This window comes from Rhineura floridana, chromosome 8 (genome assembly GCF_030035675.1).
Source record: "Rhineura floridana isolate rRhiFlo1 chromosome 8, rRhiFlo1.hap2, whole genome shotgun sequence".
Classification (NCBI taxonomy): Eukaryota; Metazoa; Chordata; class Lepidosauria; order Squamata; family Rhineuridae; genus Rhineura; species Rhineura floridana.
In genome coordinates, this window is record NC_084487.1 from 132,172,763 (window position 1) to 132,198,831 (window position 26,069).

The 26,069-nt window shown below is 42.2% G+C and overlaps 1 protein-coding gene across 10 annotated transcripts in view; it reads right to left on the reverse strand.

Annotated features, from left to right (window-relative positions):
* WFS1 (wolframin ER transmembrane glycoprotein) overlaps positions 1-24,780 on the reverse strand; it is a 75,300-nt gene extending 50,520 nt beyond the window's left edge. For 2 of the 10 annotated variants that reach the window (XM_061582541.1, XM_061582545.1), the window contains exons 1-2: positions 24,445-24,780; positions 4,322-4,408 (exon numbers count right to left, since the gene is read on the reverse strand). Coding sequence is in view for 4 of the 10 variants with exons in the window: in XM_061582538.1 (XP_061438522.1) it covers positions 21,074-21,164 (91 nt within the window). In the remaining 6 variants the exon portion in view is untranslated. The other 8 variants (XM_061582538.1, XM_061582537.1, XM_061582543.1 and 5 more) reach the window with 8 other exon arrangements.
* Positions 24,781-26,069: the final 1,289 nt, after the last annotated feature.

Consider the following 26,069-nt stretch of genomic DNA (forward strand, 5'->3'; position numbering starts at 1 on the left):
TTCAGTCCGTTATCGCAGTCAGGCAACGGTTCAGCACATCGACAGCCTCACCTGAGGAGGATGAAAAGGAGAAATAGAGCTGCGTGTCATCAGCGTACTGGTGGCAACGCACTCCATAGCTCCTGATGACCGCACTCAACGGCTTCATATAGATGTTGAAAAGCATGGGAGACAGAACCGAACCCTGTGGGACTCCACATTGCAGAGCCCACGGTGTCGAGCAATGTTCCCCAAGCACAACCCTCTGGAGACGACCCGCTAAGTAGGAGCGGAACCACTGCCAAACAGTACCCCCGACTCCCAACTCCGCAAGCCTCTCCAGAAGGATACCATGGTCGATGGTATCAAAAGCCGCCGAGAGATCAAGGAGGATCAACAGAGTTACACTCCCTCCGTCCCTCTCCCGACATAGGTCATCATACAGGGCGACCAAGGCTGTCTCAGTACCAAAATCGGGCCTAAACCCCGATTGAAACGGATCTAGATAATCAGTTTCATCCAATAGCGCCTGGAGCTGGCCAGCAACCACTTGTTCCAAGATCTTGCCCAGGAATGGAACATTTGCTACTGGTCTGTAGCTGTTGAAATTTTCCGGATCCAAGGAAGGTTTTTTCAGGAGTGGTCTTACTGCTGCCTCCTTCAGACAGCCCGGGATCACTCCCTCTCGTAAAGAGGCATTTATCACTTCCCTGGCCCAACCAGATGTTCCATCCCTGCTAGCTTTTATTAGCCAAGAGGGGCAAGGATCTAGTACCGATGTGGTTGCACGTACCTGTCCAAGCACCTTGTCCACGTCCTCGAGCTGAACCAACTGAAACTCATCCAGTAAAAGATGACAAGACCGCGCTCCGGACGCCTCACTCGAATCATCTGCTATAAACTGGGAGTCTAAGTCATGGCGGATGCATAAGATCTTATTCTGGAAGTGTCCAGTAAACTCATTGCAGCGGAACATCGATGACCCTACTGTGTCCTGAGGGCAAGTATAGAGTAACCCTCGGACAACTCTGAAAAGCTCCACTGGGCAGGAAAGAGATGCCTTAATAGTGGCAGCGAAATATTGTTTTTTCACCACCCTCAACGCTTCCAAATACTGCTTAGTGGAAACACTTACCAGCACATGATTGCATCCATCGGGAGTTCGTCTCCACTTCCGCTCAAGCCGTCTCCTATCCTGTTTCATCGCTCTCAGCTCAGGGGTATACCACAGAGCTGTATGAGCTCTACACAGGAGAGGGCGCGCAGGAGTGATCGTGTCAACAGCCCGAGTCATCTCCGCATTCCACAGTTCAACCAGGGCTTCGATAGGAGTGCCAGTCTTATCAGCCGGAAAATCCCCCAGAGCCCTTTGAAAACCTTCAGGATTCATTAGTCTCCGGGGGCGGACCATTTTAATAGGTCCCCCACCCTTGCAGAGGGGAAAAGCCACTGTAAGTCTAAACTTCAGCAAGCGGTGATCTGTCCATGACAACGGGAGAGATGTAAAACTCCCCACATCCAGATCACCATCCCCATGTCCAGTTGCAAAGACAAGATCTAGAGTATGCCCTGACACATGTGTTGGGCTGCTGATATATTGAGACAGCCCCATGGTTGTCATGGAAGCCATGAAGTCCTGAGCCGCCCCAGATAAAGTAGCCTCAGTGTGGATGTTGAGATCTCACAGTACCAATAGTCTGGGGGATCTCAACAGCACCTCCGAGACCACTTCCGTCAGCTCAGTTAGGGAAGCCGTTGGGCAGCAAGGTGGGCGGTACACCAACAAGATTCCCAGTCTGTCCCTCTGACCCAACACTAGGTGCAAACACTCCAGACCAGTAACTGCATGGACATGGTGCTTGATGAGTGAGATGGAACTCTTATAGACCACAGAGACCCCACCTCCCCGACCCTCAGATCTACCATGATGCTGAACCAAGTACCCCGGTGGGCAAAGTGAGAGAGACTAACTCCTCCCTGTTCACCCACCCAGGTCTCGGTTATACATGCCAGATCGGCTGCCTCATCCACAATCAAATCATGGACGAGGGAGGATTTATTTTGTACCGACCTAGCATTTAAAAGCAGCACCTGGAGATCCGAGAGTTGGCTGATAGGACAACCGACAACCCTGCGGGTGTGAGAAGGACCGGAACAAGGCACAGCCATTACATGTCTGGGCCGCATTCCTCTTACCTGGCATGTCCTTCTCCCAACGCCATACCTCCCTCTGCCCATCACTACACTAATTGGGGCCTCCTCCAGTCCCCCCGATGGGCGAGAAAACCTCTCTCCTAGGCACATGATAAAACTTAAATACCCAAAAACTTAAAAACAATAAAATGAAACAATATACACACACACACTCTCATACACATCAAACACACTTACATATACATAACAAGGACCAAACATACATATATACATTCACACATCATCCACAATCAAGCGCCTCCACACAATCTGTGTAAGAAATGCTTCTTGTTTTACTTTATATATTCATGTGACTTTAGTTTTTTTTAATGCTTGTATGAAATTGTGTGAAGCTGTGTGCATGTGTCTTTCAATAGTAACACTTCTTTTGTCCTACTACAAGTCATGCAAGTGACCGAGCTTCAAGGACCAGTAAAAAGCAACAGGAACTTTTTGTAGGAGCTTCTGGATCAAACTCTGGGACCTAATTAAAGTATTCTAAAATTAAATTCCTACAAATTGTAACTTGCTGACACTCAAAGAAATTTAAAAGAGTTGATACTTCATTCCTTCAAGGAATTGTCTCCCAACAGGAAATGGAAGGTTTCCCCCAGGGCCCATGGACCAGGATGAAGGCACAGTGATTTTTATCCCCATCAGGGTAAAACAAAATGTTGTTCTTGATTTTTGCCTTCCAGACATGCCTCCCATCAGGTAGTAGGAGACTGCCCCATAAGTGCCATTGTAGGGGCTTCTAGAGCAAACTTCCATATCCTGTTAGGAAGGGCACCCAGAAGGAGCAAAGCAATAAATCTTTTGTGTTGTGTTCCCTCTTGCAGAGCCCCAGAGTGTTTTTGAGGGGGCCTGGTAGGGAAGAAGTGAGCTATGGTGAGGAAGCCCAAGGATACCCTGTGCTCAAGGACCCACAAAAAACTGTAGCTGGCCCTGAGAATCACACCCTTTACTGTACAATCATCACTTTTTCCATAGCTACAGAAGTTGAAAGGCATATTTACAGACACATACACAATTTCTGCCTACTGGTTCCCCAGACAGATGTGTTGAGCCAAACAACTTGCTTCTCTTCCTTTTCTGGTTCTAGAAGTATTTTTCACAAACAGTTTGACAATGGAATTATTACCTGAGGTTCAAGATCTAAACTAAAATATTCTGCGTTCACCAAACAGATGGACCTGTCTGTCAAACAAGAACAGCAACCATAAAACAAAGCTGTTCAGATGGTTTTCTACTTAAAAACGTCTCATTTCGCACATTCTGTGTTATTTTTTTCTCTAAGATGGGTGCACCATTACAACAAAAGCTACTATTTCCCTTTAAGTCTCTTTCCTTTCCCCACACTTTTCTCCATCTAATCTGTTTTGTGCAATAACAGTATGGTTCTTTTTTGAAAGATCTTGGTCTACTGGTGTTTACAACATATTCATTATTTTATCCAGCCATTAAGAAGTTTTCTATTGAACAGCTATACACAAGCATAACTTTGATCCACGTATTATGCATTTTTGAGTTCTTATACTTAACAGCTTTTGAGTCTATCCTCCTAGTTGGTATGTGATTAAATGATGTCAATTTTCTACACTAACTGCTAACTATCTTTCCTCTCAGTATTAAATCTTATTCACACTCGAAGAAATTGTTACATATAACTCAAGGTACCAATCTACTAGGGATGTTTGATTATATTGACATAATCATGGTGAACAATATGCAGTAGCCAGTCTTCATTTAAAAGCTAGGTATTATTCTCTTGCTCCTATTTTGTTTCTCCTGAGTAAGAATAGGTTTGTACGTTACAAAAAGGTGGCAGAGAAGCAGCAGAGATGTCTTGTGCTCTTTCATGTAACATCAAAGTGGGACCCTTCATATGATGATACATGGAAGGGAAGAACAGAGGCATATACATCTCACTGCTACTGCTTTAGGCATGATGCAGAAGTGCAAAGAAAGAAGTACAAACACCTAATGGCAAAACCACTCTGGTTTATATCACCTTAACTGTCTATGGCAGCAAAGGAGGAACACCTTTCCACCATCACTATTTCAAACAGGCCCTCAAGATGGCCATCAGAAATCCTTAATAGCCCATAACACCTTGTTCGCTAAATACTTGGAGGGCAAAATCACTCACATTTGTCTCAGCTTAAAGGCCGTGTTGATCACAGTTCAGGAAAAAATATGCCCCATCCTTGTTTGAATCACTTTCAGTTAATGTGACCTGAGGATGTAAAAAAAGTGCTTAGCGTGTTCAGGACATCAGCCATTTTTCAACCCTTTCCCAACATGATTTATAATGGTAAATGACATTTGGCAATCCACTAGGGTCTTCTCAATAGTGGTTTGAACTCTGCAGAATGCCCTGTCCACAGAGCTCCTGTATTTTTTTCCCCAGGCGTCAGGTCCAAACAAAGCTCTTTCAGAAAGACTTTGGCTAAACCAATCCTGAACATAGGAAGCTGTTTAATACTGAGTCAGACCATTGCATACACCATGGATCAGCCCACAGCCTGAATCTGGGGCCCCCAAATATGTCATTTTTTAAAAAAAAAATCATGTTTATTGCTCCTATGGGTCCCTCACTGTGATGTTATGATGCCATGCTTTTTGTGCCCACCTCATTTTATTTTTACTGACTGTTCCCATAGATCTACCACAGTGATACTGTGATGCTAAAAGCAGGGCTGTGGAGTCAGTATGCCAAACCTTCGACTCCGACTCCTCTATTTTTCTACTCTCCGACTCTGACTCCACCCAAAATTGCTTCCAACTGCACAGCCCTGGAAAGGGCTGTAAATATTTTTTTAAAATTGGAAGCTCTCATAGGAGCATTTTTATCGCTGCCTGAATATGCGCTGATCTTGGCATCACAGCATTTGTCTTCATCTGGGTCCTGTGTCATACACTGACACACAAAATGTTTTCCATCTTGAGTTATGGTGAAATGCTCAACTACAGCTGACTTCATTGGAAGCTTCTTTGACATTTTGAATTTCTATTTTAAAAAATTTGTCAATCAAAATTTATTTTGGAGCCGGAGTTGGAGTCGGTACATTTCTACCGACTCCGACTCCACCCAAAATTGCTTCCGACTCCGACTCCACGACTCCAACTCCACAGCCCTGGCTAAAAGGCTTTTTTCTGTGGCCCTCCAAGCCTCCCATCTGGCCATTCATTAAAAAAACATTTTTACTGGCTGTCCCATACTGTCCCGCTGTGATAGTATAATGTCAGAATGTTTTTTGTAGTCCTTCCCCCAAAACACCTGTCTATTGGAAAAACAGTTTGAAATTGACCACATTCACTTTTATACTTTGGGCCCCAAAGGCCAAAAAAGTTTAGCTATCCCTGATCTATGTTAACTGGCAGCAGCTCTCCAGACAGGTTTTCCCCCCCAGCCCTCCCTGGAGACACCAGGAAATTAACCTGGGACATTCTGTATGCAAAAGCAGATGTTTTAACACTCAGTTATGGCCCCTCACCATCACGTTTTGTTCTTTTGACTGCTAAAGTTATCATGCATTTATCATGCATTTTATGTGCCATTATTTTTCCCAACTGGGAAAAGATTAGTTATTTTGATTTATTTTCCTGCTGCTCTTTTGTATTTATTGTTTCCAATTGTTGTGTTTTATTTTTTTTTAATTTTGTAAGCTAGTGAATCATTACAGATAAAAATAAAACAGAATATCAATTATTAAAATTAAAATATGAAACATAATTTTGCAGGGGTGGGGGTGCTGCCTAGTGGATCCAGGATGTGATCAATGCCTCCTAAAATCAGGAGTGATAATCATCCCTTTCAAGGCATTGGGGATGTCACCAGTTCCAAATAAACATTCCCTGGGCTGAATGATAGTTCTAAATGTTGGCTGGAGACAAATAGGACAAAATAAATGCATTGGCAAACAAACCATCAGACCAAATCAGAACCAGATGAGGACACAGACCTGCACAAAATATTCCTATGATGTTACATGTATAGATGTCAATTTAGAGATAAACATTTAAACAGAAACATAATGAGGAGACTGACCACGTGACCTGTGTGCCTGCTCAGTGCTACGGCTAAACAAGGCACCTGCCCTCCCTTCTTATTCTTTAAATTGGACTTGGACCAAACAGCCCTTCAAATAGAGGACTGTCTTCTGAAAAGTAGGACACATGGCACCCTAGAGCCAAACCTCCCTTCTTGGAGAAAGATACTTGAGCAGTTAGTGGCAGTTCAAAACCAGACATTCTTGAAAGACACTGATTACCTAGATCCATTTCAATCTGGGTTCCAGCTGACTTTGAAACCAAGCTGTGTACACACGTAACCTTTGAAATGCACAGGGATAGTTTTTTTCACAGTGCACTTCTGTTCACTGCAGTTTGCAGTTGCGATAACATCATGTAAAGCACCAGCTATTATCCATGTTGTCTGTACACACAGGTGGGTGTGTTTTCAAACTCACCTCAATTAGTGTTTCCACAGACTTTATTTATTTATTGCAATCTTTCTAAAGAGAGGGGCTGGAAATTGGTGTGTTGATATACTGATATTTATATACAGGGATATATATTGGTATTGATATACAGAGGTGGCTAAGTTACTGTTCTGCTTCCTATTTTGCCTATTTCATTCACAGAGAAGTTAAACATGGTGAGGAGGAGTAGCATAGCCTAAAAGATCAGTAGCTTTGCTGCAATAGGAGGTGACCTGAGAAAGCACTCTGTGTTACATGTAAGCAGCAAGTGCTTGAGAAGTGCATTTTCGACAAAAAATGACACAAACTGTTCCAGCAGAATGAGCTTTAGATCAACAAATAGCGTGGGACAGGAATGGCATGGGGATGACATCGTGTGTACAACACCCCAAAAAGGCACTTGCATCAAGCACTGAACGCACATTATCATGCAATGTGTACATAAGCTTAAACTGCCCTTAGTGCTCTAAGCAGAGAAAAGAACAGGAGGAAAGCAAACCTGTTAATTCTCCTACATCTCTCAAGCAACTTTCAATCTTAACCACCATGGTATCCTTCTAGACATAATAACTAGGGACACCTTGCTTGCACCTTGCTTCTCTGGCAGATCAATTCCAAAAGGCGGCCCTGGCAAACATTTCCTCTACATCACGGTCCCCACCTCATGCTGTTTAACATCTTCATGAAAGGTTTAGGGGAGGTTATCTAGGATTTGAAGCGTCAATATGCTAATGGCAACTAACTGTCTTTACTTCACATTTGAAATGATTAATGTGGGGCAAGAAAGGGTGCCTGAGGTCAGTAATGACTGGATGAGGGCTATTAAACAAGATAGAGGTACAGTTGGTAAGTAATTGTTAATATTCTCAAGCAAGGAGATGGTATTTGCCTTGGTTTTGATGGGATCATGTTGCCCCTTACTGAGCGGGTTCACAGCATGGAGATCCATTCTTTGTATTTTATGTAACCAATTTATACTCTACATGCTATTAAAAAAACTGCTGAACTGATTTACAATGAGAGTCAAAAGTCGGACATACGGTAAAACACAATACATACACACAAATAACTATGAATGGTTTTTTTTGCTGTTTTGGATATTTTTAGTTATCAAAGTACTCAAAAAAATAAAAAAACTGAGCACCCCAATCTAGCAATTATCAATTAGAAAACGCCTGGACAAAAAGATGTTTTTAGGAAGCATCTAAACATACTATACATGATGCCTCCCAAATAAAGGTGGGAGGGCAAGAGGGATGAAGCCAGACAGTTCTTGGCATGCCCTTCAGCATTTCCCAAATAAATAAATAAGCTTCTGCAGAGTAGGAACCAGCACATGCAATAATTGTTTATTTCAAAAAATGTATATTCCACTTAACAGCTCATAGAATAGTAGAGTTGGACAGGAACCCATAAGGCCATTGAGTCCAACCCTTGCTCAATACAGGAATCCAATTTAAAGCATACCTGACATGTGGCCGTCCAACTGTCTCTTGAATGCCTCCAGCACTGGAGAGCCCACTGCCTTCCTAGGTAATTGGTTCCTTTGTCATACTGCTCTAAGAGTTAGGAAGTTTTTACTGATGTCTTTCTCTAACTTGAGCCCATTATTCCGTGTCCTATACTCTGGGATTCCTGGTGCTGATGAGAGAGATTTAGATTTTGGGACGACAGGCTACACTTCTTGGAAGATGGACTGCTGGCAAGTAATGGGTTGCACCTCACAAGGACTGGGAAGAATGTGTTTGGTCACAGCATTGAGAACTTCATCAGGAGGACTTTAAACTGAATCCTAAGGGGAAGGGAGATGTAAACTTGGTGGTAACAATTGATGAAGGCTTATGCACAGCAATGGGAACAGAGAAAATGGTTCTAATGGGGCCCAATAATAGTCTTCATAAAAATGAAAGAGGAAGCCAGACTGTAGATCACATGGTCTTTGATGTCTGTATACTAATGCCCACAGTATGGGAAACAAACAGGATGAACTTGAACTCTTAATACTGGAGGATAACTACAACTTGATAGGTATGACTGAAAGTTTGTAAGTACTATAAATATTTCAACAAATTCTACATTAATAAGGGTGTTAAGTAAATTTTTGCTTGGATGCCTCAAGTAATGGTTATAAAATAGGCAGATGTGCAGTTAAAATGAATGAAACAGATGGCTACCAAAGACTTAAATTTCAAAATTCAGGTGACAATAAATCAATGGGTCACCTTACCAAGTAAATTTGGACTTGTGGGTGATGATCTAACTTTCATCCACTGAGATAGCAGGGGGACTGCAATAGTTTGATCCATAGTTGAGAATTAACTCCTCCTATTACTAAACAGTATTTGCATCAGTTAGGTATATAACTTCTTAGTAATTTTTGCTTTACTGGACCCAAACAAAAAATGCAGCTGGTTTTCCCCAAACAGGTAACTTTGAAAATGTAGAAAAAGAAAGCTACTTGATAAAAGGTTTTATAAGAATATGAGCACAGTAGATGTATCAATTGGTCAACAATATTGAGTATTTGGAAAAAGAAATTTGCATAATATTAGCATCTTGTATCCAGGTTTCCACATCAATGAGGGAGAGAAACTTGCGAGCCCACTATAGGATTTAATCTGTTTTTACCAGGAGAAAAGGATCTGTAGGTGTTTTGGCATTCATAAATCCTATTCTAAATGTGTTACATGAAAGTAAGAGTCACTGAAAAAAATATGATATAGTGCTAGACAAAATGTCTATGATCACTACAGAGTTAGTCATACCACAGCTAAAAGCTATCAATGCACTAAGAAGATGACATTTCTACTCCCACAAGTGACAATAATAAGAAGCACATTTAAAATATGTAGGTGGGGAAATAAAAGGGCCAAATTACTGACACTTCAGCAGAATGAAATAACATGTTACAAGGATAATTTGAATGTCTTTTTATGTGGCTGCAATTATTCAGAGAACAATTAGTCATTTACAAGAGTTGGATCCAGACCTGCACTCATCAGCATTCCACTCACATTGGAGGAAGTGAGTGGGGAGGCAATTCCTCCATGTTCCTGCAGCCCCATGAAAATGTGCTCCAAAGGACTGGGGGACCCTCCAGAAGATCGTGAGAGGTGGCACAAGAGGAGGAGGAAATTCAGCAAAAATCACCTTCCCCACTCCCCCAGCAGGGAGTCCCACTGGATCTCTGTGCCTTCCCTAAAGAGAAGATTCTCTGCTGCACATGAGGCACACTGGATCCAACTTACAGAATCTTTTTAAGCATGAAGGCAGCTCTGCAGCCCTAATCAATGCATAAGTAAACAAACATTTCTTGGTTTCTAAGTGCTGGAACTAGAATAAATCATTAGTTTATTCCAAACATGCAGTTCTCCAAAACAGCAAGACCTATTTCACATACACCTTTAAAGAGACATCACACTACTATGCCTACCCCAAAATGAGTTACTTAATGACATATGCATACTGTTTTTAAATTACTATTCCAAAAACGAACAGTAACTATTCCAAAAGTGAAACTTTCCTGTAGTTTCTTCAGTGGATTAGATTATTTTTAAAATTCAGCTATACCAAGTGTCTTTTAAAAACAACATATATTAGCACCCCTTTTATTTGTAACTCAGTGACATAGTTTCCTCCCTATCCAGTCCAGAGTTCTTTCTCCTTCATTTAAGGGATAGGAGTATTTCAGTATTATTATATGCAGACGATGCTGCTCTTTTGTCATACACCCAGGTGGCAGGGATGTGAAGGCTCCTAAGGGCTTTAAGTTTGTATTGGGAATTCCTACAGGTTAATTATGCAAAAACTAAAATCCTAGTTTTGGGGAAGAGGAGGAAGAACTTCTGATAGCAACTGGCTAACCAGCCGCTTGATCAAGTCAATATGTATAAATACTTGAATGTGACATTTAAAAGCTCAGGATCCTGGTATGCATGTTTGAAAACTACTGCTGGCAGCCAATGTAACTGCAAATGCTACCCTTCATCTTTCGACTGGTCCAGGTGGGAAGATGGTGGCTTCTTTAGTAGAACTTGATTGATTGATTGCACTTGTATACCGCCCCATAGCTGAAGCTCTCTGGGCGGTTTACAGCAATCAAAAACATTAAAACAAGTATACAATTTAAAACACAATTTTAAAATTTAAAACAATATAAAAAAAAATTAAAACACATGCTAAAATGCCTGGGAGAAGAGGAAAGTCTTGACCTAGCGCCGAAAAGATAACAGTGTTGGCGGCAGGTGCACCTCACCAGGAAGATCATTCCATAATTTGGGGACCACCACTGAGAAGGCCCTCTCCCTTGTTGCCACCCTCCGAGCTTCCCTTGGAGTAGGCACCCGGAGAAGGGCCTTTGATCTTGAACATAGTGTACGGGTGGGTTCGTATCGGGAGAGGCATTCCATCAGGTATTGTGGTCCCAAGCCGTGTAAGGCTTCATCGCTCAAAACCAGCACCTTGAATTGAGCTTGGAAACATACAGGCAGCCAATGCAAGCGGGCCAGAATCAGTTTTATATGTTCGGACCGTCTGGTCCCTGTTACAAATCTGGCCGCTGCATTTTGCACAGCCTGCAGTTTCTGAACCGTCTTCAAAGGCAGCCCCACGTAGAGTGCATTGCAGTAATCTAATTTGGAGGTTACCAGAGCATGGACAACTGAAGCCAGGTTATCCCTGTCCAGATAGGGACGTAGTTGGGCCACCAACCGAAGTTGGTACCTGAGCCTCAAGTGACAGAGATGGTTCTAGGAGAACCCCCAAGCTACGAACCTGCTCCTTCAGGGGGAGTGCAACCCCATCCAGAACAGGTTGGACATCCACCATCTGGTGAGAAGAACCACCCACTAGCAGCATCTCAGTCTTGTCTGGATCGAGCCTCAGTTTATTAGCCCTCATCCAGTCCATTGTCGCAGCCAGGCACCGGTTCAGCATATTGACAGCCTCACCTGAAGGAGATGAAAAGGAGAAATAGAGCTGCGTGTCATCAGCATACTGATGGCAATGCACTCCAAAGCTCCGGATGACCGCACCCAACGGTTTTATGTAGATGTTGAACAGCATGGGGGACAGAACTGACCTCTGCGGAACCCCATACTGGAGAGTCCAGGGTGCCGAGCAATGTTCCCCAAGCACCACCTTCTGCAATAACAAATTGCTGCAATAACAAATTGCTTACTTTATGATGTTTGTTTGTTGTATCATAAGATTGCTATGGAATCAAAGAGGTCACATAGACAGGGCCAAACACTTCTAGTTTTCTTCCCATCCTCCTTTCTTACAGTGTGTTGAAAGCAGTATGTTTGTGTTGTCAACTCTGCATTCACTGGTGCCGTGGTACCTGTGAAGGACTTCACTGGCACTCCTGGGCAAGGCTCCAGACACTGAATTTTATTATTGTTTTTAAAAGCAAGTATCTAGTCCTCCTAGAAAGAAAGTTATGAAGCAAATGTGTAGATATCCTTCTAAGTGATTTCTGTTCTCCCACCTGTCAGTGTTTTTAGTCAATGAGTCAAGTGGGAGCTGTGATTGATAAGTGGATTGTTCGGACACCAGGTAACAGGAATGCCTGGGGTCCTAAAGAGCTACTGTTTCCCCCTCCTTCAGTGCACTTTTCCTGCTTCTCTTATTTTCTAGCAGTCATTGGAATCTCTGTAGTTTGCCTTAATAACCAGGAAGCATCTTTCCTGTGGTGTTCTCCGGAAATTATTTTCTCCGAATACTACGACACAATAAGTGCAAAAGGATGTTAAAGAATCCCCTCTCCAAATGGCAAATGTAAAACCTGTGCAAAGAGCCTTAAGCATGTCTCCTGCTGTACAGGGCCTAAAGCTAGACACTCCTTAAGATTTCACTGTATAGTCAACTTGCAGTAAACATGTCCACCCAGTAGTAAATTTCTTTGTACTATGTTGTTGCTGTTGTTATGTGCCTTCAAGTCGATTACGACTTATGGCGACCCTATGAATCAGCGACCTTCCAAGAGCATCTGTCATGAACCACCCTGTAAGTTCAGGTCTGTGGCTTTCTTTATGGAATCAATCCATCTCTTGTTTGGCCTTCCTCTTTTTCTACTCCCTTCTGTTTTTCCCAGCATTGTCTTTTCTAGTGAATCATGTCTTCTCATGATGTGTCCAAAGTATGATAACCTCAGTTTCATCATTTATCATTTATTATTTATCATTTAGTGACAGTTCTGGTTTAATTTGTTCTAACACCCAATTATCTGTCTTTTTCAGTCCATGGTATGAGCAAAGCTCTCCTCCAGCACCACATTTCAAATTAGTTGATTTTTCTCTTATCCGCCTTTTTCACTGTCCACCTTTCACATCCATACATAGAGATCAGGAATACCATGGTCTGAATGATCAAGACTTTGGTGTTCAGTGATACATCATTGCATTTCAGGACCTTTTCTAGTTCTCTCACAGCTGCCCTCCCCAGCCCAGCCTTCTTCTGATTTCTTGACTATTGTCTCCATTTTGGTTAATGACTGTACCGAGGTATTGATAAACCTTGACAAGTTCAGTGTCCTCATTGTGAACTGTAAAGTTACATAAATCTTCTGTTGTCATTACTTTAGTCTTCTTGACGTTCAGCTGTAGTCCTGCTTTTGTGCTTTCCTCTAACTTTCATCAGCATTTGTTTCAAATCATTACTGGTTTGTGCTAGTAGTATGGTATCGTCTGCATATCTTCAATTATTGATATTTCTCCCTCCAATTCTCACACCTCCTTCATCTTGGTCCAATTCCGCTTTCTGTATATGTTCTGCAAATAGATTAAACAAATAGCGTGATAAAATACACCCGTCTCACACCCCTTCCAATTGGGAACCAATCAGTTTCTCCATATTCTGTCCTTACAGTAGCCTCTTGTGTAGAGTATAGGTTGCGCATCAGAAGAATCAGATGCCCATTTCTTTTCAAGCATTCCATAGTTTTTCATGATCTACACAGTCAAAGGCTTTGCTGTAATGATAATCTATACAGCACAGGGTGATTTCCTTCTGAAATGCCTTGATCCGTTCCTTTAACCAACGTATGTTTGCAATATGATCTCTGGTGCCTCTTTCCTTTCTAAATCCAGCTTGGACGTCTGGCATTTCTCGCTCCATATATGGCAAGAGCCTTTGTTGTAGAATCTTGAGCATTACTTTACTTTCATGGGATATTAAGGCAATAGTTCAATAATCCCCTTTCTTTGGAATTGGGATGTATATTGAACGCTTCCAGTCTTGTTTAGTTTTCCATATTTCTTGACAGATTTTTGTCAAAATTTGGACAGATTCAGTCTCAGTAGCTTATAGCAACTCTATTGGTATGCCATCTGTTCCCGGTGATTTGTTTCTTCCAAGTATTTTAAGAGCAGCTTCCACCTCACATTCTAAAATTCCTGGTTCTTCATCATACGGTTCCTCCATGCATGAATCTGTCATCCTGGTATCTCTTTTATAGAGTTCTTCAGTGTATTGATTCCATCTTCCTTTTATTTCATCTCGGTCAGTCAGTGTGTTCCCCTGTTGATTAAACATCCGTACTCGCGGTTTAAATTTCCTTTTCATTTCTCTAATCTTTTGGAATAGGGCTCTTTTTGTTGTCCTTTCCTATTTCTATACAATAACTATTGTAATAGTTCTATTTGTCCCTACGTACTAGTCATTGTATTGTTGCATTTAGGGTTCTGACCATGTTTCTATCTCCTTTTGCTTTCTTTCTCTCTTTAACAATTTTAAGAGTTTCTTCAGTCATCCATTGAGGTCTTTCTCAACATTCTTCCCTGATAATATCACTGACTTCAGTCCATAGTCCTTCTGGTTCTCTGTCAACTAAGTTTAAAGCCTCAAACCTATTCCTTATTTGATCTTTATATTATTCTGGGGTGTTATATAAATTGTATTTTGGCATTATGAGTGCTTTGTTGTTCTTCTTTAGCTTTACTCTGATTTTCGATATCATCAGTTCATGATCTGTACCGCAGTCTGCTCCTGGTCTTGTTTTTGCAGAAAGTATGGAACTTCTCCATCTTCTGTTTCCAATTATATAATCAATTTGATTCCTATATTGACCATCTGGTGATGTCCACGTGTACAGTCGTCTTTTTGGTAGCTCAAAAAATGTGTTTGCAAGAAACAAATCATTGGCTTCACAGAATTCAATAAGTCTTTCTCCTGCTTCCAGTTCCCCATGATTATCATATCTTGTTTTGGTGTGTGATCAATTTCCTCCTGTACTTCTGCGTAAAATCTCTCCAATTCTTCTTCTGCGTTTGACGTACACACACAACATTGAAATTATCCAAACAGTATGCCACATGTAAACAGAACAATTCTCCAATAAATGTAGGACACTCCAGTACTGAAACTCATTTTATTACTTCTTTAACAATTGGAGAATATGAATGAACAGCAGCTAAAAAACCCCTTATTGCCTCAATTTTCTTGTACATTTTTCTTCCTTTCAGGGGAATATCAGTAACGTAAACCCTGAAAACATATTGAAAAATTATTCACTGACTAATATAAAATCTATAACATAAGACCATATTGCATAATATAATTGAAATACCTGTTACATTTTATAAGATGCTCCTGTGTATCTGAATGAAACTGGAATTACAACCTTTTTGGTAATTTTTCAATAATATGTTTTCATGGTTTACAATACTGATATTCCCCTGAAAGGAGGAAAAATCTACATGAAAACTGAGTCAATAAGGGTTTTTTTAGCTGCCATTGATTCGTATTCTCCAATTGTTGAAGAAGTAATGAAGTTTCAATCCTGGAGATCTCATCCTACATTTATTGGAGAATTGTTCCTTTGTCTACATGTGCCGTACTGTTTGGATAATTGCAGTGTTGTGTATATAATACTCTGTAATTATTTTGTTATCATTCAGTGTCCTGGTTTGTCTTGTCTGATAATTCAATATTATTTTTCATTTGGCACCTGTGACTTTGGGCATCATCCAACTCATATTTATGCTGGGCTGAGGGGAGTTGGATGTGGTGGACCCCCAGCTGAACTGGCAGTGTCCCAGCTATGCTGGAAGAAGCCCCTCACCCTGGCTAAGCTATGGTGGAAGTGGGACCCTGCCAGCTCAGCCAAGGATCCATCAGGGAATCCCAGCCCAGCAGAAGGGATGTCATCATAAAGCCCGAAAAGGGGTATGTCAGAGAAGGGACCGAGGGGAGACTTACGCAGCATCCAACTCCCATTCGGAGTGCTCCTGTGGGTCCCAATCCAGGCCAAAGTTACGCTGAGAAAAAGGCCAGTCTAAGAAAATAATTATAATTGAAGTCAATGGGGAGCGCTTACTCACCGGTAAGAGTATTCATGAGAGCCAGCCTTTTCTTTTCTGTTCATGAGCACAGCTTATGGCTCAAGCTAGTGTTCCGCTGGCCCAGCAGGCTCCCAAACAGCAAATGGATGCCACAGAGCTTCCTGTCGGATCCTCTTCCACTGGCTTCCCCTGAGTTGGATTGCTCTGCCCATCTCTTTTTAAAGTACATTCAGTGCCACCAATAAGACTTCCTCTACCAGCCCAGATAGGGAAGCTGTAGACAGCAGAGTGGGGCATACACCGTAAGAATCTCTATCCTATTCTGAGACCTCAGCATCAGGTGGAATGAAAATGGACTGCCTTCAAGTCGATTCTGACTTATGTGTGGGGATTCGAACCCTGGCCTCCCACTCTAACCACTGTGCCACAATGGCTCTCCAGCATCAGGTACATACACCTAAAATTGAGTCATCGCTGCATAGAATAAAGGAATAAAGGTAGACTACAGTGATCCCTCTTCCTGTCTCATCAAGTCTAAGCTATCTCTACTACAACAACAAAAACAGTAGACACAGCTGGAAAAAGCTATTCCTCCCCCACCTCCAACATCCACTTGTACTCCTTGGTCTCAGCAATACATGTTAGGTCAGCAGGCTCCTCCACAAAGTTCTTGGATGGCTGATGATTACCAACCAACTTGCACCGCAATCACTTCTGTTGTTCAAAGAAACAAAAAATCCTGTATGATGTGACATCCTGTATGTACTAACATAAAATATTCTATATAAAAGAGAGACAGTGTGATTTAGTGGTTAGAGTGTTGGACTACGACCTGGGAGACCAGGGTTCAAATCCCCACACAGCCATGAAGCTCACTGGGTGACCTTGGGCCAGTCACTGCCTCTCAGCCTCAGAGGAAGGCAATGATAAAACCACCTCTGAATACCGTATACTGTGAAAACCCTATTCATAGGGTCGCCGTAAGTTGGAATTGACTTGAAGGCAGTCCATTTTCATTTCATATAAAAAGCATCCTAATTAATTGCCTAAACAATATATTTAAAACCTTGCCACAGGAATAAGAATTAACAGTGGAGGTTGGGCACTGAACACTGTGTTTTAGAACTATATTAATAATAATAATAATAAAATTTTATTTATGAGTCGCCTATCTGGCCAAATTAACAGCCACTCTAGGCGACGTACATCAATACAATAAAATACAATATAAAACAATGAGAGCCACAATCAATAATTAGACTAAACACTACAATTCAGATTAATAACAGTGTTAAAAACTAACCCACCCCCGGGATCCCATAGGCCTGCCTGAACAGCCAGGTCTTCAAGGCTCGGTGGAAACCTATCAGGGAGGGGGCATGGCGAAGGTCGAACGGAAGGGAATTCCAGAGGGTGGGGGCCACAATCGAGAATGCCCTCTCTCTAGTCCGCACCAGCCTCGCTATTTTAACTGGTGGGACCGAGAGAAGGTCCTTGTGTGGCTGATCTTGTCAGGCAGCATAATTGGTGATGCTGGAGGCGCTCCTTCAGATAAACTGGGCCGAAACCGTATAGGGCTTTATAGGTCAACACCAACACCTTGAATTGGGCCCGGTAAACAACTGGTAGCCAGTGTAGATCTACTAACACCGGAGTGATATGATCACGGCGACGGCTGTTCTTAATCAAACGTGCCGCCGCATTCTGTATTAGTTGTAATTTCTGGACCGTTTTCAAGGGTAACCCCACGTAGAGCGCATTACAGTAGTCTAAGCGGGAGGAGACCAGGGCATGTATCACCCGTGGGAGAAGATGGACTGGAAGGTAGGGTTGCAGCCTCCTTATCAGATGTAATTGATACCAAGCTGCCCGACTCACTGCTGAAACCTGAGCCTCCATGGACAATTGGGAGTCCAGAATGACCCCGAGGCTGCAGACCTGGTCTTTCAAGGGTAATCTTACCCCATTAAACTCCAGGTCTATTTCTCCTAACCTTCTCATCTCCCACAAGCAACACCTTGGTCTTATCGGGGTTTAGTTTCAGCCTATTCCTTCCCATCCATCCACTTACGGATTCCAGGCACTTGGACATGGTATCCACAGCCAACTCTGGTGAGGACTTAAATGAGAGATAGAGCTGAGTGTCATCCGCATATTGGTGGCACTGCAGCCCAAATCTCCTGATGATAGCCCCCAGCAGCTTTACATAGATGTTGAATAGCATGGGGGAGAGGATAGAACCCTGTGGCACTCCACAATTGAGAGGCCAAGGGTCTGAAACCTCATCCCCCAATGCCACCCGTTGATGTCTGTCTGAGAGAGAGGAACAGAGCCACCGTAAAACGGTGCCTCCTATTCCCAATCCCACCAGGCAATCTAAAAGGATACCATGGTCCACGGTATCGAAAGACGCTGAGAGATCGAGCAGGACGAGGAAGGTATGTTCTCCCCTATCCAACGCCCTCCTCATATCATCCACCAGGGCGACCAAGGCTGTTTCAGTTCCATGTCCAGTCCTGAAGCCCGATTGGAATGGATCTAAATAATCTGTTTCATCCAAGTGTGTCTGTAACTGTTTGGCCACCACTCGCTCAATCACCTTGCCCAAGAACGGTAAATTAGAGACTGGGCGGAAGTTATTTAACTCTTGAGGATCCAAGGAGGACTTTTTCAAGATGCGCTTTATTACTGCTTCCTTGAGGGCTGATGGCAAAGCACCCTCTTCCAAGGATGCATTTACCACTGCCTTGATCCCTTCGCTTAGTCTCTCTTTACAGCTCATAATTATGGTTTGGAATATGCATATATATCTTAGTCTAAACAAAGTGGAAGAAAAACTTATCTGCTCCAGAAGCAAGAGCTGCAATTATACCAAAAATTTAGTACTATACAAGTATTAAAATTTAGAAAGCATCACAATCTTTTTACAATAAATGGATTTTTTCAAAAGTCTCAACTTGGCTACTTTAACATTCTTACTAAACAAAGAAAGTGATTGGATGTTATGCCCCAGCAGTAAGTGGAATGACAACTCTCAGCATTTCCCAATAGTACAAGCCTTTTATATGGTAGGTAGAAGGCATGTTTGCACTGAGGCCCATACATTCATTTAATGGCCTTTTACAAATTACTCAGATTTACAGCCCAATCCTAATCAGATTTTCCCAGAAGTAACACATTGTATCCAGTGGGGCTTACTCCCAGGTTCATGTATATAGGACTGCAGCCTTAATTTCCCATCTGTAAAGATTATGATAGCAATCTTTTTCACAAGGCTTGCTAAACACCACAAAAGTTGCAAAGTTTTCTTTGCTGCTACATTTCTTTGGAAAAAGAAATAAGTGGTTAGATTAGTTTTTCTGGTTCAATGGGTATAGACTCAACGTTGCATTTGGGAAGGCTATGCTGCTACAGATTAGTAACTGCAAGAACATAACCAGTTGGGTAGTGGTTATCCCTAAGCGGATCTTATGATAAGAACTTCTTGATGTGCTGTGAACAGGATTCAAGGAATTCAAATTGAATTTCAAGTCCAATACAGCAACCAGTCAGCCACCAGAGTGCTATACAGGTACACTCCCCTCCCCATTTTCACAATGGCAAGAGGCAACTCTTCATCTATCCTCCTTCCCAAATCTCTGGCTGAAGCTTTGCAAACAGTCCAAGGATTGGTTAGTTTACATGGAGAGTAATCCATGGTCAATATCAGGTAACTGGTTGACTCTGACAGAGCCACCCTGCATGTCCCCATATCATTTTTAGGTTTTAATACTTTTAAATCCTATAGTTTGTAGAAACTTTCAAACAATTTGTAAACTGGAATGATCCTCTGTGGATTTACTCTAGTAAAATCAAACATGCTTTTGACCACTTTATAAGCACTTTAAATGCGTACACAGATGGATATCAGAAAGTAGATGAGAGTAAGGTCCATGCATTCTAGCATTCTGCTTCCAAAAGCTGCCAGCCAGATGGACTAATTTGGAATATCTAGTGTTATCAACTCTTGGTAAACAATGAGTAAACATTGATATTTACTAAATGGTATTTTTTTTAGAAATCTCAGAATTGGTTAGCTTTAATGGGAATCCTAATAATCTCTGAATGATCAGGTCCACACCTCCTAAACTTCACCACTCTGCTACTGGATTAGAGCTACCAGAGCAGACACTGGGCCCCAAGGGTACAGTCCCCCTCAGCTCCTAAGCAGGACTTGAACCAGCAAACCACAGCAACTGAGTGCAACAGAGGACTTGTCACATACCACCAAAGGTGCTCTTTAGAGCAGGGAAAGATATTTGCATGGGTAGAGTTTGAATACGAACACTTGCGAAGGGTGGAACACAGCCTCTCTTGACATCCCTGCCCATTTCTAAGAGTAATTTTTTCTATTCTAAGATGATAAGAAAACTGATAAGATAAGATGATAAGAAAACTGGTATCAGACGATGTGGGGATAATTAAGAGAAACAATTATATTAATTGGGTCCACATTTTTAACTAGCCTTGATAACCAATGCAAAAACTGTGTTAACCTGTCCCTCCCCTTGCTGGTTTGGTCATCATTAGGCAATATGCACATGGAAGCCACAAGAAAAAGACACAGTTCCAGCTGGCCAAGATACTTCAGGTGTCATGTCTGACAACAGCCAAGGAAGCCCACCACCACTGTAATCCTTCTTCCAAGCAGGAAAGTTGCTCCTGCACTATCAATATCCTCTGATCACCTTAGCAGTGCTGTGGCCACACCCCTCCCAGCCTTCCCCTTGCCTTGGAGTTCCAGGATGATCCCCATTCACCTCTGCATGCACTTGCAGACAATCTTACAATGGCTTTGGAAAACACTGAAACCTGTTTTACACTGAGTAGAATCCATTCCACAAGAATGCCTCCGCACAGCTTATATGTAGCATATTATGCTGACAAAATGCCTGCACTGAATTCACATTTACCATTCATATCAACAATCCTTCTCTGCTGTTTGGCAAAGTAAAAAAGTCAACTCAGGCTGCAGTCCAATACACACTTACCTGAAGTAAGTCCCATTGAACCCAATGGAGCTTACTTCTGAGTAGACATGTATTGGATTGAAGCCTAAATCTTCAGAAGATGATCAAGGTTTTTGATTTCCCTCACCTTGGTCTTCAGCATCAGCTGCTGCATTTAGCTGGGACCTTCCAAGTTGAGTGTAAGAGATGCCTGAAGGAGGATCTTGTTTTGAGTCCATTTCTGCTAAAGATTAGAAAAAATAACAGATTGGAAAAAAATTACAGCCAGAGAGCCTTTCCTTGTTTTGCTGTGCACATAATAGAATAGTAATAAATATGTAAGTGATTAGGGTCTAACACTTACTTTCTGAGAGAAAACACAAAGTGCAACGACAAAATGTGTTCCACAGACCATTGCTGCAATCCAACATTCCTGGGAACATTTGCCATTAACACAGCAACACTTACTTCCAAGTAAACATGCATAGGATTGTTCTACAAGTTTTTCCCAGTTTTACTAAGGTTTCTATCCATGATCCTTGAATTGATACCCCTCTTACTAAAAATGAGTCAGATTACACCAAATATTTCTAAGCATTCACCCTTATTCAAGGTAAGGGTTCACCCTTATTTGCCGCCCTGGGCTCCTGCTGGGAGCAAGGGCAGGATATAAATCAAATAATAAATAAAGGTACATCTTTGTATTGAGTAAGAGTTCACCATCTCTACACAACCTTGACTGCTGTTCCCATCAAGATGTGGAATAAGACCAAGCTCATGCTTAACACAAGCAGATTCTGCCCCACATATTTATTAGACAAAAATCTGCATGCAAGAGAAAAGTAGTAGCCCTGCTCCCCTTGTGATCAGTACAGCATGCCTGTCAATTTATTGGCCAAATGTTATCAAACCTATTTTTCTGTGGCCAAATATTGTAAAATATTCCATGAAGTCGTACACCAATTAAACCAAGGTAGATTAATCTGAATCTATCACCTCTGTACTGGAGAGGATGTTTAATGATGGGCACAATGTATTACCTATGGTGGACTTGGGAAAAGGTACAGAAATTCTGTGGAAGAGTTTTCACTTTAATAACTAGATTGTACAGCAACCTATGCTACCTAAACCTCCCTTGGCACTTCTATCTAAAAATATGTAATACCAGGATACTGTTAGGTGCTCATCAAGAAGGCACATTCCCTTCCCTTCTCCTTTCCCTCTCATGTTTTCAGTCCCCCTCCACATTTTGTGGATCCTGGAGATCATAAGCATTCTCAGCCTTCACTCGGCTTTTTTTGTGGTGCTCCCTTTGGATTTTTAAAAGTGCTACATCCTTCTTGTTTCTCAGTCACCCAGTTTTGGCTCCAATCCTGCCAGCACTTAACTACTTGTGTTTGCAATTAGAGGGAATGAAAATGGTTTACAAGATTCCATACATGTAACTACCAAGGCATAAATTACAATCTGATTACACCAGAGGCATAATAATTTGCTGGCAGCCAGTTTCTTCTCCAGAATAGTCAATCTCAAACGCAGGAAACATATTACAAGCATTAACACTAGGGAAAATAACCACTATATGGTTATGCAACTTTCAAAATAGCGGTGGAACATTAGGTGTACTCTCAAAGCAGAAAGTTGTTCTTAAGAGGTCAGTTCAACAGACATTGTTAAAAGTACTGAAGTCACAACAGCTGCCCTTGCAGCTGTCCAATTTAATTCTTGAATTTCTCATAGAACACACAGAGAGCCCCTTGCATATAAGAGTTAACTACATAAAAGCTACGCAGAGAAGCATCTTCAGCTCGCAGCTTTCATTCCTGCTTGCACAGTTACTGCAATAGCTTCCAGAACTAGAAATGAGATCAAATATCAGCACAATTAGACACTGCAAGGGCAAATTTGAAATGGGGGAAAGGAAGGCTCGTGCATTTATCTTTCACTCACACAAAAGGAAATCAACAGTTCACTCTCCAGCTACCAAAACAAACTACAGTAATAATCTCCAGTCCTAAGACTTTAGAAAATAGTTATTAAATTTCTTGTCCAACATGAAATCAGAACTGCAATTCAATTATATCACAAAAGTTCCAACTGCAACTCATTTATTATTTTATTTATTTATTTATTTATTTATTGGATTTCTTAGTTGCCCATCTGGCTGGCTAACCAGTCATCCTGGGCGACGCACAAAATAAGCAAAATAGCACAAAATGACGTATCAATACAATCACATTAAAATCTAAAAGCAATGATGTTAAAATCTAGCCCACCCCAAAGGCAAACCCCCCAGAGCCAAATTTCCACAGAAAAGGAGAGAAAGATTGAAAAAATTATAGCTGTATGATTCTGTGTGGGGAACAGATAATCAAATTAGGCAGTGAAAATGAAGAGATAGAAAGGCACCTGAAAAGACACCCAGCGAATCTCTTTTATGAGTATTCCCATAAATATACCAAGCATGACTCAGGAAAGAACAGGCGCAGTTCCAGAACATGCTCTCACTGCCAGGCGTCAGCTCTAGAATATGCTAAATAATACTTTTAAAAAGGCTTCTGGATATGTACAAAGTGTTCTCTATCCATACTGAGAAGAACCAGTAAAACTATGTGCAGGTCCCACAGTAACTAAGCTGTTAAAGTCTTTCTTTATTACCTGTTCCCCAGCAAGCACTGTTATTTGTTATTTGTTCAGTGAGATCTCACACATCCTCAATCTCTTTTATAGATTACACATAACAGATCCAAGTTACATTTAGCACATAAACGCCAACAAGAATAAGGCATTTGGAAGAAACATTCCGAAGGTTAAGCAACACCAAACAATCTTGAAGAATATGCTCAAAATACACGTGGGGAGTCACACAAAGATTAGGATGGGGTCAAAAAGCAGTAAGGCAACAGATGGTTTGAACATACTTATCTGAAGCGCAGCAACCTAAACTTTCAAAGAAAAATAATTTACTGAAACTGCAGTTCTCTACATAGTACCCGAAAGGAAGACCTTTTAAACTTATTGGTGCTTCCTTGACGTTACTTCAGCGTAAAACAAGCTTATATCCTGTATGTACTTTCTCAGACTCGGTGATAGGCAACTGAACAAGCAGAGGGTTATGTTGCAAGGCTCATGACCACTTACATCGAAGTAATTCCTACCGATTTAGCTAGGGCTTACTCCCGAGTAATTATGCTTACGAGCGAACTGCGTGAGGTTTTTTGGGGGGAGAGGTGCAGTTTCCCCTTCTTCCCGTCTGGCACCTCTGAAGGTACCACCAGCCAGAAAATGAGCATGTAATTGGCTTCTTCTCAGCAACATCAAAAGGCGACAATAAGAAAGATAGCTGTGGAAAAACATACCAGCGAGCAGGCAGCTTTGTAGTACAGTCCCCTGCTACCAATTACAAGAAGGACGAGGGGAGGAAAAGCCACTACCGGGGGGAGGGGAGGAAATGCCTTTGACGACCGGCGCCAGCAAAGGTCTCCAACCAACTAGCCTTCTGTCTGAAAAGTGCCTCACCTGGATCGTACGCCACCAACAAAAACCGAGGGAACGAGGAGGGGCCTGCTTGGCAATTCCTAAAAAGTTTAGCGTCGGCTCTAGTTCCTCCCCCTCCGGACGCGTTGAAGAGCAAATACCGCCTCCGCGAGGGAGGAGCCCCGTAGTCCAGCTGCTTCCTGTCCGGTCTTCCGCCTTGTCCTGACAATCACAGCCGCTCTTTTCACCCTGCTGAACCCGCCGGAAGACTTTATTATACACTTGTTCGTATGCCCCTTCTCCGATATCGCTCATACACCATTTCTAGGCTGGACGACTGCAAGATGAAGACGGGGACAGCTCGGGTAGCACCAGCCAGCCTGATGCGGGGCTGGGGCCGGAAAAAGCATTAAACGCTAGTAGAGACTCCTGCGGAAGGGACAGAGGAAAGGGTGTGTCTGATGGAAGCTCGGAGGAAAAGGTGGTACCTGTGGGTGAATCCCACTGGTAAGAGTTTCTACCGTATAGCTACTTGGTTATCTGAATGCAAACATGCTGTATGTTTTTCTTCCGTATATACTAATGCTTCTTTACATTTCCCATGTGGCTGGAGAGTGGGCTGTATTGGTAATCCTTGAATGAGTTTTAAACTATCTTAAATCCTTTTTCCATTGTGCACCATACTAAACTACTTAATTGGAATCTTCCTAATGAATTTCCAGCCCAAATGCTGCTTTCATGCCTGAGGGCTCTTCTGTGATGAAAAGTTTCAGAGAGGTGAAAGTTAGAGGCTGAACTTTAGGTGACTGGGAAAGTCTATTATTTAACCCTCCCCTCCAGGTGCCTTCCAAATGTTGTAGTCCAAAACATCTGGAAGGCACCAGGTTGCCATCTAAAACACTAGTCGCCAGATCAAAGTGTTTCCATTAGGCACTCCTGGAGGGGGAATGGGTTGAACTGCTTATCTGTTGCAAAATCTCTTTGAAGCTGAATTTTTAAAAATGCACTCAAGCTGCTCCCACCAGGTTTTACAGTAAAAAGGGACAGGGGTTTGACTAGCCCCGTGTGCCCCTGTTTTCAGAAGAGAGAGGTGGAGACGCACTGGAACTGGCAGAACTTTGCTCACAAAGTAATGTCACCTCAGAGAGCTTTCCTGAGGTGCCTTTGTGATGCAATGAAGGCCTTAGAGCACAGCATCACAGACTTAGGGCTTATCCAAACGGAGTGGGATAATCCACCATTTCTATATCCTATTTGTCAGCTGATAGTCCTCACTTTTCGCCTTTTTGTTCGCTGTTTCCCAATGAAAAAAAATGTCCCAATGAAATTCCCAATTTCAAATAGCAAACCGCATTTTTGCTGGTATTGGAAGGAGCGGATTTAACCCGTGAAAATGTGTCATTTGGACGACCGAAAAATAATAAGCACACATAGCGTGCGTGTCACACATTTTGCAGTCATCTGGATGAGCCCTCAGAGTCACTCCTTCCTGCTTATCTCTTCCTAACTTTGCAACCCCCACTTCTGTTTTTCCCCATCATCTCTCTTTTCCATGTATCCCCTAACAGCTCGTTGATCACCCAATCTTGTCAATCTGCCTTGCCTCCCGTTCTTCTGTGCATCCCAGTCCAAATGCTGTGTTCATCCAACTTTTTTTCTCCTCTAAG